At 34.9% G+C, this 14,013-nt stretch overlaps 1 protein-coding gene across 1 annotated transcript in view; it reads right to left on the reverse strand.

Moving 5' to 3' along the window:
* Positions 1–2,110: 2,110 nt before the first annotated feature.
* Positions 2,111–14,013, reverse strand: part of LOC124160442 (probable multidrug resistance-associated protein lethal(2)03659) — a 45,243-nt gene continuing 33,340 nt past the window's right edge. The window contains exons 14-26 of the mRNA XM_046536297.1: positions 13,778–13,886; positions 13,474–13,666; positions 12,024–12,103; positions 11,133–11,283; positions 9,304–9,410; positions 8,355–8,478; positions 7,527–7,694; positions 7,117–7,244; positions 5,836–6,084; positions 5,098–5,267; positions 4,310–4,439; positions 2,561–2,671; positions 2,111–2,230 (exon numbers count right to left, since the gene is read on the reverse strand). Of these exons, the coding sequence (XP_046392253.1) occupies positions 2,162–2,230; positions 2,561–2,671; positions 4,310–4,439; positions 5,098–5,267; positions 5,836–6,084; positions 7,117–7,244; positions 7,527–7,694; positions 8,355–8,478; positions 9,304–9,410; positions 11,133–11,283; positions 12,024–12,103; positions 13,474–13,666; positions 13,778–13,886 (1,789 nt within the window). The 3' untranslated portion in view covers positions 2,111–2,161. The remainder of the gene's footprint in view (positions 2,231–2,560; positions 2,672–4,309; positions 4,440–5,097; positions 5,268–5,835; positions 6,085–7,116; positions 7,245–7,526; positions 7,695–8,354; positions 8,479–9,303; positions 9,411–11,132; positions 11,284–12,023; positions 12,104–13,473; positions 13,667–13,777; positions 13,887–14,013) is intronic.

Consider the following 14,013-nt stretch of genomic DNA (forward strand, 5'->3'; position numbering starts at 1 on the left):
TGTTATGTTCGTCTTTTTATTGAAGTTTGCTTATCAAGTTATTCACAGGATAAAAATCAAGTATGAAGCTCACAACCATGTAATTTTTCCACATTTCATTTGAGTTTCTCATAATGCTCTCTATTATCATTAGTTTTTATTTTCTTAGGAAAGGTTAGTTAATGGACCTTGGTTGTTTTTGGTTTAAATGATGGCTTCAGGCAGAATCCTGAGTACATATGGTTACTCATTACCACTCACTTGTATTTTGAAATTTTCCTTTATTTTACATGTGCTTTCTAAAATTCATTTTTGCGGTGCTCAACTTTTCATCATCATATATGGTCACCAAGAATTTTAAAGCACATTAATTGCATTTGTCATTTCTCTAGACTGGATAGAATATGAATATCAATATTTTTCATCCATCATATTAATCATGCATTTGTATTTTTTGTGTGTTTTCATTTTATGTCCAAAATTGTGTGCTACAATAAGTGAGTAGCTATCACTGTAGCCTACATATTTTTTGGAGTCCTATGTGTACAGAGGTAACTAGGTAAATAACAAAATGATAAAGATATTAGTGCCATCCACTTTGTTGCTTTGGTCTTATCTTACAACTTGCTGTATATACCCAACATCACATTTTTGAGGCATTAGTAATTAATGGACATTGACATTTTGAGGTATGATGAAGTTGTAAGCACTGGTTATTAGCAATCTAGTATTTTATGCTAAATATAAAATGTAATCTTGCTTTACTGTGATGTATCAAATCCTTAATGGCAATTTTTTTCACTTAAAGAAATGCATCATGTAATTTGCTGCTAACCCAGTCTGTTGTGATAATTACTGTACCTTTATTATAGAAATTATTGTAGCTATAGGTGGACTCATCTCCACCTGGTTACTGAAAAACTATGTCAAGGTACTTGCTTTGCCAATACATACTTCAATAAACTCAATTCATTAATTGAGCAACTAGGTGTTTTAAAGTAGGTTGTCAAATGAAGTGTACGGGCTTTTGAATTTTCCATTTTTCATCAACACTCTAGCATAGTATTTTTTTTGGCCAATGCCCATTTGTTATCATTAGTTCACTTCTCATGTATGTGCCTTGTGAAGTTGCTCATCGGCAGTGATAATGCCTCAATTGTTTATTATATGAATTCCATATGGTTGCATTCACAGTGAATGTTCAACTTGTATTTTCTCACTAATAAAAGGAATTAATTTATTACTAGTTTTATCAATAACTGATTATAGTACATATTGATTATGTACCTTTTGTTCATTTGTTAGTGGTAGTACACGTGAAGAATAGTTATCCTGATTTTTAGCTCCTACATCTGATTTAATAAATCACTAATATGCCTCTCATCAACATTCTTGTACATATAGCCTACACATTTATATGCCTATTTTGGTCTCTGGTTTCATGTTTGGGCTTGAGATCTGAACAAATATTGTGTTAGGTAGGTACATACATACATCCCTGGAAATTCCATCAGATAGAAGATATTTTTATGATTCAGGGGATAGAATTTTTAATGCTAAACCATCAATTTGATCAGACTTTTTTCTTCTCATGATTTTTGTGGAAACTTTTAGATTAGATGTTTACATATCAAAAAATGTTGGTGTAGGTTTCCACAGTGTTGTGTGATTCACTGCATTCATACAGATATTTATTTTCTCACAAAATGAAATAGTTTTTATGTCATGTATTTTAAGTGCTAAATGGAGCTAAGAAGTATGAGAATAACCCAAGAGTTATGAAGTCTTATATTTCATCATCATCATCATTAGTCAACAATCCTAAGATTGGTTTGACGCAGCTCTCCATTTCTCTCTCCTATCCGCTAATCTCTTCATAGCTACATATTTATTCTCTTTTACATCCTTTATAACCTGTCCTATATAACTCATTCGGGGCCGTCCCTTGCCCTTTTTCCCTTCCACTTGTCCTTCAACGATTGTCTTCATCAGACCATCGTGCCTCAAAATGTGGCCAACTAAGTTGTCCCTTCTTCTGCTTTATGTTTTTAGGAGGCTTCTCTTTTCTCTTAATATTTCATCATAAGCTCTGAATGTATTTTGAGTGTATTGGTAGTGGTTTTCCACATGGTTGATTTCATTAATTTATTTAACAATTTATACAGTTTAAATTTCACTTGCACTAAAGATTTGTAGTTTCCTCTGTTTTCAGTTCTTCTGTTTCTCCTTCAAATATGCTCTTCTTGTAACCCTGAAAAAAAAATGGAATGGTGATTCCTGAAAGTTGTGATTTGAGAAATAAAAATAACTGTTGAGTGGTCGATGTGACCAATTTTTAAGTCTTACTTGTGCAGGGCAAGTCAATTTTTGCAGATAATTGAAAATGCATGCATAATCAAGTGGTAATTAGATGGACCAGGATTTGATGGATGATTAATTGTAGGAAGAAATTTCGAAAATATGTTTTTAGTTTTATGTATTTTTTTGCAAAGAGCAATTTCTAAGCAATAGTTGGAATTTGGAAATTTTATAATTATGCATCATTTCCTGATATTTTCATATGATGAATAGGATTGCTTACCTTTTCTGCCAGCCTTGCTAAATTCTTGGCCATTTGTATGCCAGTCTGTTGGACCATTCTGTAAAAATATCCTTCTTTATTTTGGAGTAATATGTGAGGGTGATTGAATTCCTGTGAATATAAATATAAGTCACTAGGTAGCCTGAACAAAGGTATTCTGCAGATAAAGGTTTTCATTGATGTATTATAGTATCTGTAGGTCATGAATATGAAGCTAAGATTGCATCCAAAGTAATGAGAACCTAGTCATTAGCCCTCATGAAGCCGTATTAAATAATTCTTTTTCCATCATTTATCCCAATACGGGCAAAATAGAGAAATTATCTGTGTTCAATTTTCATGAAAATGAAGCTCTATGCTAAGATATGGAGAGCTGACTACTGGAAATTCAGTGCAAATATCAGATTTTGAAGCATTTAAGAATATTGGGTGTAACACGTGTAAAGATGTTTCTCGGAACATAATGAAGGGTATGATAGAAAAATGGGATAGCAGGATAAAATGAAAATCAAAGGGGTATCTGCAACATCAGAAATCAATTCGAATATTTGAGTTTGTTATAAAATTTAGTAAGTTGTTTAACTTTTGTAAAATATTTCATTAGTTATTTATTCAATTTAAGTCCTTTAAAATGAACCATGGCAAATATTTTTAACTCCCTCATTGATGGAGATGTGGCATATTTGAAGAGACAGACGCTGCTGGGATGGAAGGGCAGCGTTATGCCTTTACTCAAAAATTTTTTCTTGTTTAAATGAAATGTTACCCTCGCCAAATTTTTGTAAATTGTAGAGAGGAATAGTATCTATAGCATATAAAAGGAGAAAAATGGAAGGGGCAGCTATATTGTCAATAATCGATTTGAAAATTTGCATTTATAACAAACAATGTTTGTTTAATTTTTCATTATAAATCCATTAATAATCTTTTAAAATTCAAGGCCTTTATGTGAGACATTGCATGCTATTGCATCTTCCATATTTCAGGAGAAATGACGTACAATGCGAAGACACTTTCATAAAAATGCTGTTTTACAACACGGCAAATCATGTTTTCTAATCAAGGGAAGATTTTTTTCCCAAATTTGGTCAAAATCGGTGACCCAATGGGAAAACACCTCATCGAATGTGGGTGGAATGACCCAGACGTATTAGCATTGATATCCTCTACTCTAGATATCAATTATGCATTCCACCCCATTTAGTCTCACTAACTTCTAAGATGCTATTCCCATGTCTATTGTATTACTTCCACACTCCTATCTACCCAAATCTCTCGTTCCTTGTTCCTAAGAGTTATGAAAGATTCCCTTCATTAGGACCCACTTGGAGAAACAGTCATAGGGCAACTTGAAATCTGCATCCATTTTATTATGTCTGGTTACGCTAGGTTTGGAGACTGGGAGCATGGTTCTAGTACATATGCATTCTACATTGCATTTCTCGCGATGAGTCTCCTGATAAGTCCTTTCATATTGGTTGCTGTGATAGTGGATGTTGGCCTTAGTTGGTGGACCGCATAATTGCCTCCTAGTGAGACTAATGCTTTATAACATTGGGGGTTGCTTTGATGTTTTGATTTTATTGTTTTCTTAGTTTTTTATGAAATTATTTTTTCCTTATCATAAAAAAAACAAGGCATTAGTGACTTCCAGAGATAAGGCCTCATTTTATGCTACTCAGGCACGCTACAGCCCCAGCAGAGGGAATGAATGGATATACTTAATTGCCTTAAATATACTTCACTTACCACCAGTCTCCCCTCATCCAAAACCAGCACCTTGTCGTAATCTATAACGGTATTCAGTCTGTGTGCAACTGTAATTACTGTACACGAGGCAAATTTCTCTCTTATAGTCAGTTGAATTAGTGTGTCTGTCCTATAAATGAAACAGTTTTCATGTATAGATAAATATATTCAGTGGAAGTGCACAGTTGTTTTGTGTTATATGCAGTAGGGAAATTATGTTAAAATTAAAAAATGCATAAAACACTACAGCAATTGATTCTATCAATCTCAGTGCTCTGATAGTAAGACAGATGCGTTATACCATTGGGGGTTGGTTTGATATTTTAATTTTATTCTATAACGGCGTTCTACTATTGAAGTAAAGGTTGTACATCTGTATAGAAAACCATCAGCATTGGTCATAGTATCACAGTAATTGTGTTTTAGTTGCAAAGCATAAAGGGAGTGCTTGTATCATGAATGGCATAGTTTAATTTCTGCTCCTAAGTTGTCAGGGGAAATAATTACTGGGTAATGTAAAATTAAAGATTTTTTTAGGTTTCTTTCATATTAATTTTGTATTAAGGATAAAACTGTTTTAGTTTTTTATGAGCATTTTGACACCAAAAATAATTGCTGGTCTTTTGAAGTTGTTGGTTGATTTTAGGTTGGATGGTGGCAGGCAATTTTTAGGTCACTGGTGCCACCCCCAAATGATGGCTATCAGTACAAATAAAATTTGTGATTAAAGTTAACATTAGTTTTTTCACACTTTTTTCAAATAAAAAATTTGTTTAATCCTATCTTACTTGGGGTCAACATTTGCTGTAGCTTCATCCAGGAGCAGTATTTGATTCCGCCTCAAAATAGCTCGTGCAAGACACAGAAGTTGTCTCTGGCCCACACTGATGTTGCTTCCTCCTTCTAATATTCTAGTATCCAAACCATGGGCCTCGTTTGCAATTTCTTTGAGTTCAACCTACATAAAGTTTGTGGACATTGCATTAATCTCAAGTTCATAGAAAAATCGATCCATCTTAAATTGAATTCTTCATAAAAAATTATATATTTAAATTAAAATTTAGGTTCTAGATTCATTGTTAAGGGAATGGATTTGACTAATCTATGTATTAAGTTACAGCACACGATGAACATTGAATTGGCACAAGTTACACTTTGTGGAATTCCATGTAGTAAAAAAAAAATGTGCAAGTTTAAAAAATTCATTAATTTGCAATGAAATGATGACCTGGGAGGTAAACACTTGAACCTTGAAGGCTGGTTTTTCTTATTACTATGGCTTTGTTAAAGTTATTTTGTTTTGATGTAAATTTGATCAAAACTCATTTATGGTTATGATTGTTTTTTATCATGGATTGATAGCTTTTGCAAGAACTAATGAAAGGCAACTTTGATATTTTGATTGTAAAACATCGAATAAATTGTTATTATAATAATTTTAATCTTCACTTAATCATCGAAAGGTGTTGTTGTAAATATTATTTTTTCAAAAACTTACATACATGAATGCAAAATGTGCAACTTACATCCTCGAGAGCTTTCCATAGTAGATGATCAGCATATTCTTGAAAAGGATCAAGATTGGAGCGTAGTGTGCCTGAGAATAGGACAGGGTCTTGAGGAATGACTGAAATGTTTGATCTCAGAGTTTCTAAGTGTATATGGCAGGTGTTAACTCCATCAATTGAAATACACCCCTCCTCTATGTATCCCAGCCGTAAAAGGGTTGAAATTAATGATGATTTTCCTGCTCCAGTGCGTCCTACTACTCCTACCTTGATAGAATAAAGATGTTAAGTGATGTAATTCATTAAGCATTTATGTAGTATGCAATGAAGAAAATTCATTCATTAACACATTCAATGCGGGCCCAATGTTCATGAAAGTCGTCAGAATCGGCTGATAAAATAAGAAAGAAAAGTAGAGAGAGGTTTTCGTGCCATAACTTCCATTCAAATACTGTTATTTACAAACAGCGCATACGGGTCGAAAGAGGGAAGTTTGCTCAAGGCCATGCACATGATCGGAAGACTCGAAAGTGGATATATTAGTCATGTACAGAGGTGGAGAAGGCCCCCGTCCAACAGGCAGACTCGGCTTGGACGGGACCACGTCAATGGACGTGCTCTGCGCTGAATGTGTTAATCAGGGTTCCCACTCAACCGTGAAAACCTTAAAACGGTGAATAAGCCGTGAATTTCGTCTACCGTGAAAAAACCTGGAAATAGCCGTGAATTTCATCATAAAACCTTAAAAATCTCTCAAACTTATAGAAAAAGAACTACAATTGACAGATCAAAAGAAAAAATGATATTTCAATCATGTTTCAAGGTCGAGCAACATACAGACACTGTCCACCCATTCATCTGCACACGTATATTCGAAGTGCAATAATTGGTCCTTGAGCAATGGCACTTTCATTGCTACGTGTGAATTCACGGTGCCTGTCGCAGTCTCTTTTGTCGGGTCGGGTCGGGAGTAACTGAGGTCGCGGTTGATAAATTTTTAGTTAACGTGCGGGCGGTGATTGTTACGTCGTCAATATTTCTGCCTAAAATGGCTTATCAACAGACCGTGAATTTGACGATATTTAGACTGTGAAAACCTGGAAAAAACTGTGAATTTTATAATTTAGTTAGAGTGGGAACCCTGTTGATCCATTTTTTCCATAGTAGAAGTTTGGTGATGCAAAAAGTATTAAAGGGTTTTACATTCAGAGAGGCAGTAATTCACATGGAAATCATTTTAGTACAATTCTTTCCCTTAAAGCATGAAGTACTAAACTAGGCATAGACCTCAGTTATTACCTTTTCTGAAGCTTTTATGGTGAAGTTTAGGTGTCGAATCACTATCCTTGCATTTCTTTTGTAGCTCATTCCTACATTTTTAAAGCTTATTTCTCCTTTGGAAGGCCACCCTTCTAAAGATTTTGGATCTGCACGGAAGAGAGTGAGGCTTTAAAATAATGGATATGAATAGGGCCTACCTCATTTCCTGGCATATTTTCACCCTTTTTCCCATAATCTCTGGGAGAAAATTAATGGGAGGATCATTTTCAATCACAAGTTACTCATTTTTTTTCAAATTACACATCTCTCAGATATTAGAGTGGTGGCTTCATTCAGAGAAATTTTGTACATGCATATAGTCATGAGAGTTTTATCAAATGAGTATTCTCCCAGATTGCTCAAATAACTTGTTCAAATTATTGCTTTACCAATTTTTGATTCACTTTCTTCTTCTTCTATATCTGTGTACTCTAACACTCTCTCTACTGCTGTCATCTGATTCTCTACTTCAGCTGTTTGGCGTACACCCCACTGAAACATTCCCGTCAGTAGCATAGATTGCGTAATGGCCAATCCAACATTTCCACTGACCATGACTGGAAGATATAAAGATATTCAGAAGAATTAAATTCTACAAACAGTCAGTCATTAAGCCGAGTATGAAATTTATCATGAGAACTGGTAAATTAGTTATAATCGTAATTTAATGGTAAATAATGTATCCAATGATGGCTGTAAATAGCTAATTTCTATTCTGTATAAATATGTGCAAATTCTTAAAAGTAGATGATATTTTGAGCTCGACCACGAATGTGAGATACCTCCAGGGTAAAACCATTTCTTTAGCAAAATCACCTCTGTTAATAATTTACATTTCTGTAATTTGATGAAACCTCTATATTGTTGGAAATTACTCCCACTTTTTTACATTCTAATTGACATTTTAAAATTACTGTCCACCATTTTGCAAAACTTATTTGATAAAATTCATGCCATCATGTACTTTTACCCTTTGATATGTAAATGGCTAAACTGACTGTAATAAATCTAGAACAAAAGAGTATGCATTTGTTGCTGCAGCCAGAAAACCTATTACTGCTTGCAGGTGAGGTAGAATTTGTAGGTTATAAATGATTGCCATTTATACGTCATGTTTTGTCAAATTTTTATCATTTATGAATATTATAAATTTAAAAATAAAAATAGTGATTAAGTGTGAAATACAATGCCATGTGCAATGGCAGTGGAGTACTAACCGTCATCAAAAAGTAGGAAGCTGAAAGTTACCACTGCCATGTATATGAGACACATGATATCCAAACAGAATCCAAAGGCTGTGCTGATTGACATGGACATGAAATAAGCAGATGAGTTTATATCCTGGAATGATAAGATATTTTGTTTTAATGTTTTGGAATTGCTTAACGTTGCCAATTTGTCAAAACTTGTTCTTAGCTACACTCCAATGACGATCAGAAAACAGCATCAGTAACATAACTATGGAACTTAGATATTTCAGGTTTACTAAGTTGAAATATAGAGTATCCTTTCACTGCATGTGATAACTGCCATAAATTAATGATAAGCTGGGTCTCAGGGTGAAGATGGTTAGAAAATGAAAAATTTTAATCTGAGTGGCATTGAAAGGTAGGCTTTCGCTGCGAGATGCATTGGTGTCAACGCCTTTCAGGAGCAGCTGCATATTGTGCTTTGTCATGCAAAATTTTGCAGCCATTACAGGTCACATCATCAGGTGATGAATAAGGCTTATTCAAGGCCTGACGATGCGGCTTGCTGTGGCCCTGACAAAGGGCAATAAGCAGCTGCTCCTGAAAGCCATTGGCACCACTGAGTGGCATTGGTTGGTCTTCAATAGCTAATTGTTTTTTGTTAGGTATTGAATTCCATTTCCTACCATCCCATACTCCTTACCCACCATTTTCATCCTTATTTGACTTTTTCATGCATATTACCTTCATTTAATGACCCAACTGCACCCCAATTCAGCATACATATGTATGTTTCATATCGCTTATTCCTTTATTTTAATAATGAGAAGTAGAATTGGTGGTAGTTTTATCCAAGTTCTTCATGCCGTTACACAGAATGAAAGCAACAAAATAGCAACTAAAGGATTAAGTAATGAATTCCATATTGATGCTACTCTACATTCTTTGTATGTATACTGTAAATAGATGGCCATACCTGAATATTGTCGAATTCAGTTATAAGTATGTTTTGAGCACCATGGGCCCTAATGGTTGGAAGGCCTTGAAGACTGCTGCCAATGTGCGTAAATATGGGGCTTCTAGCTGCAATCATAATTTTACCATTATATGTACAAATAAAATTAGCATTTATCACAGCGTGCAGTTAAAAAACTAGTTCTTGTTTATTGTCTAACATGCTGCCTCTTCTTTTAATCTAATCATACATCAATACTGTTTAGTCGCAGACATTCTCAATATGTAGCCTTTTGAGATAATTATATACTTTTTCTTTACTTGGATTTTCTATTGAACCATTGATTGAACCATTTTTTAATTCTTGATGCTTATCAACTCATTGAGGTTCTACTGCAGTTTGAGGTATGAAACGGAAAATTGCCTAAATCATTGTTAAAGGAATGATAAATAGCTTGCATATCAATGAATGTTTCAGATCAGACTTTCAGCTTTATGTAAAATTGGACTTAAAATGTTTTAGAGGACCTTTACTTTTCCCTAATACAGTGCATGTCTAGAAAGTATGAAAATCCCATTGGTGAAAAATAATTTGCCTTTACCTGGATCTAAACTGGTTCCCTGGTTTCGTGCTTACATAGGTGCCATAGCAATTCAAGCCACCATACGGTGGTAACCTAAGTAATTAAATCTCTAAGGGAAAATCTAGAGAATCCTGATTCAAGTCTTAGTCAAAGCAAAAGATTTTTATTCTGTGAAATATTTGCATTTGTGGGTGACTTCTTAAAGATACACCCCATGGATATACCACTTCTTATTTGTATTATTTTCCTTAAATTCAATAAAATTAGCTGAGAATATTTTTAAGGAATAAATACATTCATACTGAATTTAAATAATGAACTGCACATAATATGAATTAGGAAAAAATAAATCTATCTACTGGATTCCATAAGTCTCTCCATCTCATCAAAGTTAAGATAATGCACTTAAAATGTTTGCTCCGAATGTTAGCCGAAGACAGTAAAGATTTTGTGTGCCCAATGTCAGTGGTCATTGTCAAGGGCAAAAAAAAATTACATTGAATATAATGTCGAATATTGTGTATAGTTAACATTGAAAATGGGAGATGGCCTCCCCCAAAAAATAATTCCAAAAATTGTGCTATTCTTGAGGTACTGATTGGCTGGGGTGGAAAAACCTTCCCCAGCCATTGGACTCCAACTCAATAGCAAGTCACTTTTCTATACAAATCAGTTGTACACTAATTTCATTTATTCAGGTTTATTGAAAGACAATTTTTTCCGTATATTATAAACATTATTAACTTCCAAGTTTATTTTATTATGCATTCAATTGTCTTGGAAATGTTTTAATAAAGTATTAGTTCCCATGCTAATAGAGTTGTAGAATGGGTCTCTTGGGCTTTTAGTTGTTTCCGAAAAAGGTAAGGGTAAATTCTGATTATAACTTTTTTATGTTTACTCTGGTACTTTCATCAATACCCTGAATAAATCCTCAGGGAAAGAAAAATGAACAGTTCCTCAAAATAAATTGTATTCAATACCATTTTAAATTGCTAGGGTTCAAAACCATAATTAAATGAAGAAATCTAGTTTTAAGTTTTTGTTGCATGCTATAAAGTTTGTTTGAATCAACTCTTGTAAGTTAAATACGATAATAAAGGGCATACTTGAGCCAATGAATGAAGAGGTATCTACTGATCACTTATAGATGTTCCCATGCTACTCTTAGAAACGAAGCATTTCTTTTTTAAATGCCCCAGAATTGAAGGTTAATGACTACATATATGGCCTATATAAGACTAGGAATCTGTAAGAGTTAACTTACTAATTCCTTCAACTCTCTTGGCTTTTCGGGAAATATGCAGATATAGGCTTCTTATTATCCAAAATATAATACCCAGAATGAAAACTGGAACAAGGAAAAGGTAATTGACTGTCGCAGAAACAATTACAGCTCCCATCATCACCATCAAAATCTTGCAGAGGAGTTATTACCATGAAAGAGATGGAATCAGATTATTAGCTCAAGAGTCAGGAATTATATTTTAGTTAGGCTCATGAGTACATGCATCAATAAGATATTCAAAGTTAAATACTAATTTATCCCATTTATGGATTTATGCTTTTTGAAGTGGAAGCAAGTGTGGTAAATATGTACTGAAATTATTCATGCTATTATAATTTGATTGCAAATTAGTTCAAAATCCTTCTTCAAATGTTTTTCCCTCTGTATGTGTATTGTAGAAACACAAAAGCATCCTCGTACTGCAGTGTAGCTCAGGAAAAGGAATTGGTCTCCATACCCTGAATGTGTCATAATAACGTACTGTATTTCTCCGATTATAGTCCCCCTCTGAATATACTCCCCCCTTTATGTACTTTTAACACTAGTGAATGATATTTAACAGTGGCAAATAGTTAGTCATGGACCTTTCATTATGTCTACTTGTCTAAATTTTAGGTTAGGAATCCAATTTTATGCATGTATTTGTAATGTCCTTGAGGCACAGACATACAGTCTCATTTGTTCAATTTAGAACTTCTACAGATATTGATATCGAGATAAAAAATGCTAAAATTGGAGACACACTCTCCTTGTATCATTTTTGTTGGCTTAATCCAATTATTCATTGAAAATTAATGGTTTGCAATTAGTCGCTGATGGTAAAATATTTTTGGTTATGTAAAAATTGCACACATTTTGTGATATACTCACTTGGGTTGAATCTAGAATGGCTTTCGGTAGAAATTCATCAATTGAACCCATATCCTTTGAGAATCTGTTCAGGATTCGACCTGTAAAGATGTAAAAATTGGAAATGATGAACATCAAGCCTTTGTAGGTTTGAAGTAAAGCTATTAATTTTTATTGGGTATGTAACTAAATCCTTGATATGTAGAGGGTGGAATTATGTTTGGGAGGAGAAAATACATTTTGCTCGCTAAAAATTGTTTTCATTATCTGTTTAATATGTGATTGCATGCATTTATATGTTTTAAGTACACCTGGACTAGCCGCGGTGATAACTTTTATGGGAGTCACCCCCAATGCACAATCGTGCGAAAGATCCACAAAGAAAAAATCATTTGCCTTGACCGGGATTGGATCCCGGCCTGGCCCGGATCCGGTCGAGTGCTTTAGCCAGTTAAGCTACCAAGGCGTCATTCTTCCCTGTGGATATTTTTCGGACACTACCGGACAAGAAGTTGCTGGACTGCTGAGCATATGATGCCACAAGCAGTCCAAATCGTGCGCACAGCGCCACAGCCGGAGAGCAGGCCCGGACATAGAACACAAAGAGGTGTTCGCTCTATACTAGTTTAAAGTATACCGGGACTAGCCGTGGTGATAACTTTTACGAGAGTCACCCGCAATGCACAATCGTGCGAAAATCGTGCAATCTTGTCCGGTAGTGTCCGAAAAATATCCACAGGGAAGAATGACGCCTCGGTAGCTTAACTGGCTAAAGCACTCAACCGGAAATCGGGGGATCCGGGTTCGAATCCCAGTCAAGGCGAATGATTTTTTCTCTGTGGATCTTTCGCATATTTATATGTTCTCAGCCAAGGTTATCAAAAAACGTTTGAGTATTGTTTGAATGTGATAATCTGAATTCCTAGCCAAGTTGACTGCATATTAGTGAAGGGTGAACAGTCTGAGATTGTTGGGTTGAGAGTCTGAGATCAGTCACTGCTGTGAATTATCCCATTCTTGCTTACAAGCACTGTAAGCTGATTTGTACCTGTGACCAGGGGTGCAGCTAGGAATTAAGGCTAGGGGGGTTTCAGGCGCAACTAATACTGGGGGGCGTGGAGGTATGGCATACCCGCCAGGGTAAGCGGGAGGTGCAGGGGGCCCTCTGCCAGAAAAAAATTAAGATAAACGGTTCAAAATGGTGAGTTTTACGGCCTTCTGAGGGATATTTTATTGATCCTCACACTATTTTAAAAGTAAAATTAATACTTTTTAACTGAAATAGATGTAACTTAAAAAATTTCAGGACTCTGGGGGCAGATGGGTTTATCCCCCAAAATCCCCCCTTGCTGCGCCACTGCCTGTGATGAGGTCCTAGAAGTATTGCAGCCATTGGATGGATCTTTTCTTTTCACAATCAAGGCTTTTAAGTTCACTTTCCCTGTTCAATGGTTTTCAATTATTTACTTACCTGATGGATTTGCATCAAAGAAATGCATTGGGGCTCTGACTAGAGCTTTGAACATGCTGTCATGTAAATTTGATGAGCATCGCATGCAGGTGATGTAGTACAGGAAGGAGCGGATGATTGATATTAAAAATAAGGACACCACAGTCCCTCCATATAAACCCAAAAGTGTGTAGATTGGCATTGGTTGTGGTTCCTGTTGAAATAATTAGTTTCATTCTTTAGCGCAAAGGATTTATCTATACATTTTGTAAGCTGCATTTTTTCAAGTCAAACTGTGCAATCCGATTTTAAGTTTTTTTATTACCTGAATATATTGTGGCAGAAACAGTTGTTCTTCACTGGTAACGTTTGTTTGATTACTTAACATTTTCTGTATAATTAGTTGATGCATTCTCAGTTCTTCATTTTTTGTCCTGAAAATTTGATATTGCTGGAGATAAATATATTTTCTTCATCCTTCTGTGCCCTTTTGTTCATTAACTAAAGTAATACTGTTAATTCATATATTTTATGCAGATCATTTTTACAAACTCTGTTGCC

Source organism: Ischnura elegans, chromosome 6, assembly GCF_921293095.1.
Source record: "Ischnura elegans chromosome 6, ioIscEleg1.1, whole genome shotgun sequence".
In the NCBI taxonomy this organism is placed as follows: domain Eukaryota; kingdom Metazoa; phylum Arthropoda; class Insecta; order Odonata; family Coenagrionidae; genus Ischnura; species Ischnura elegans.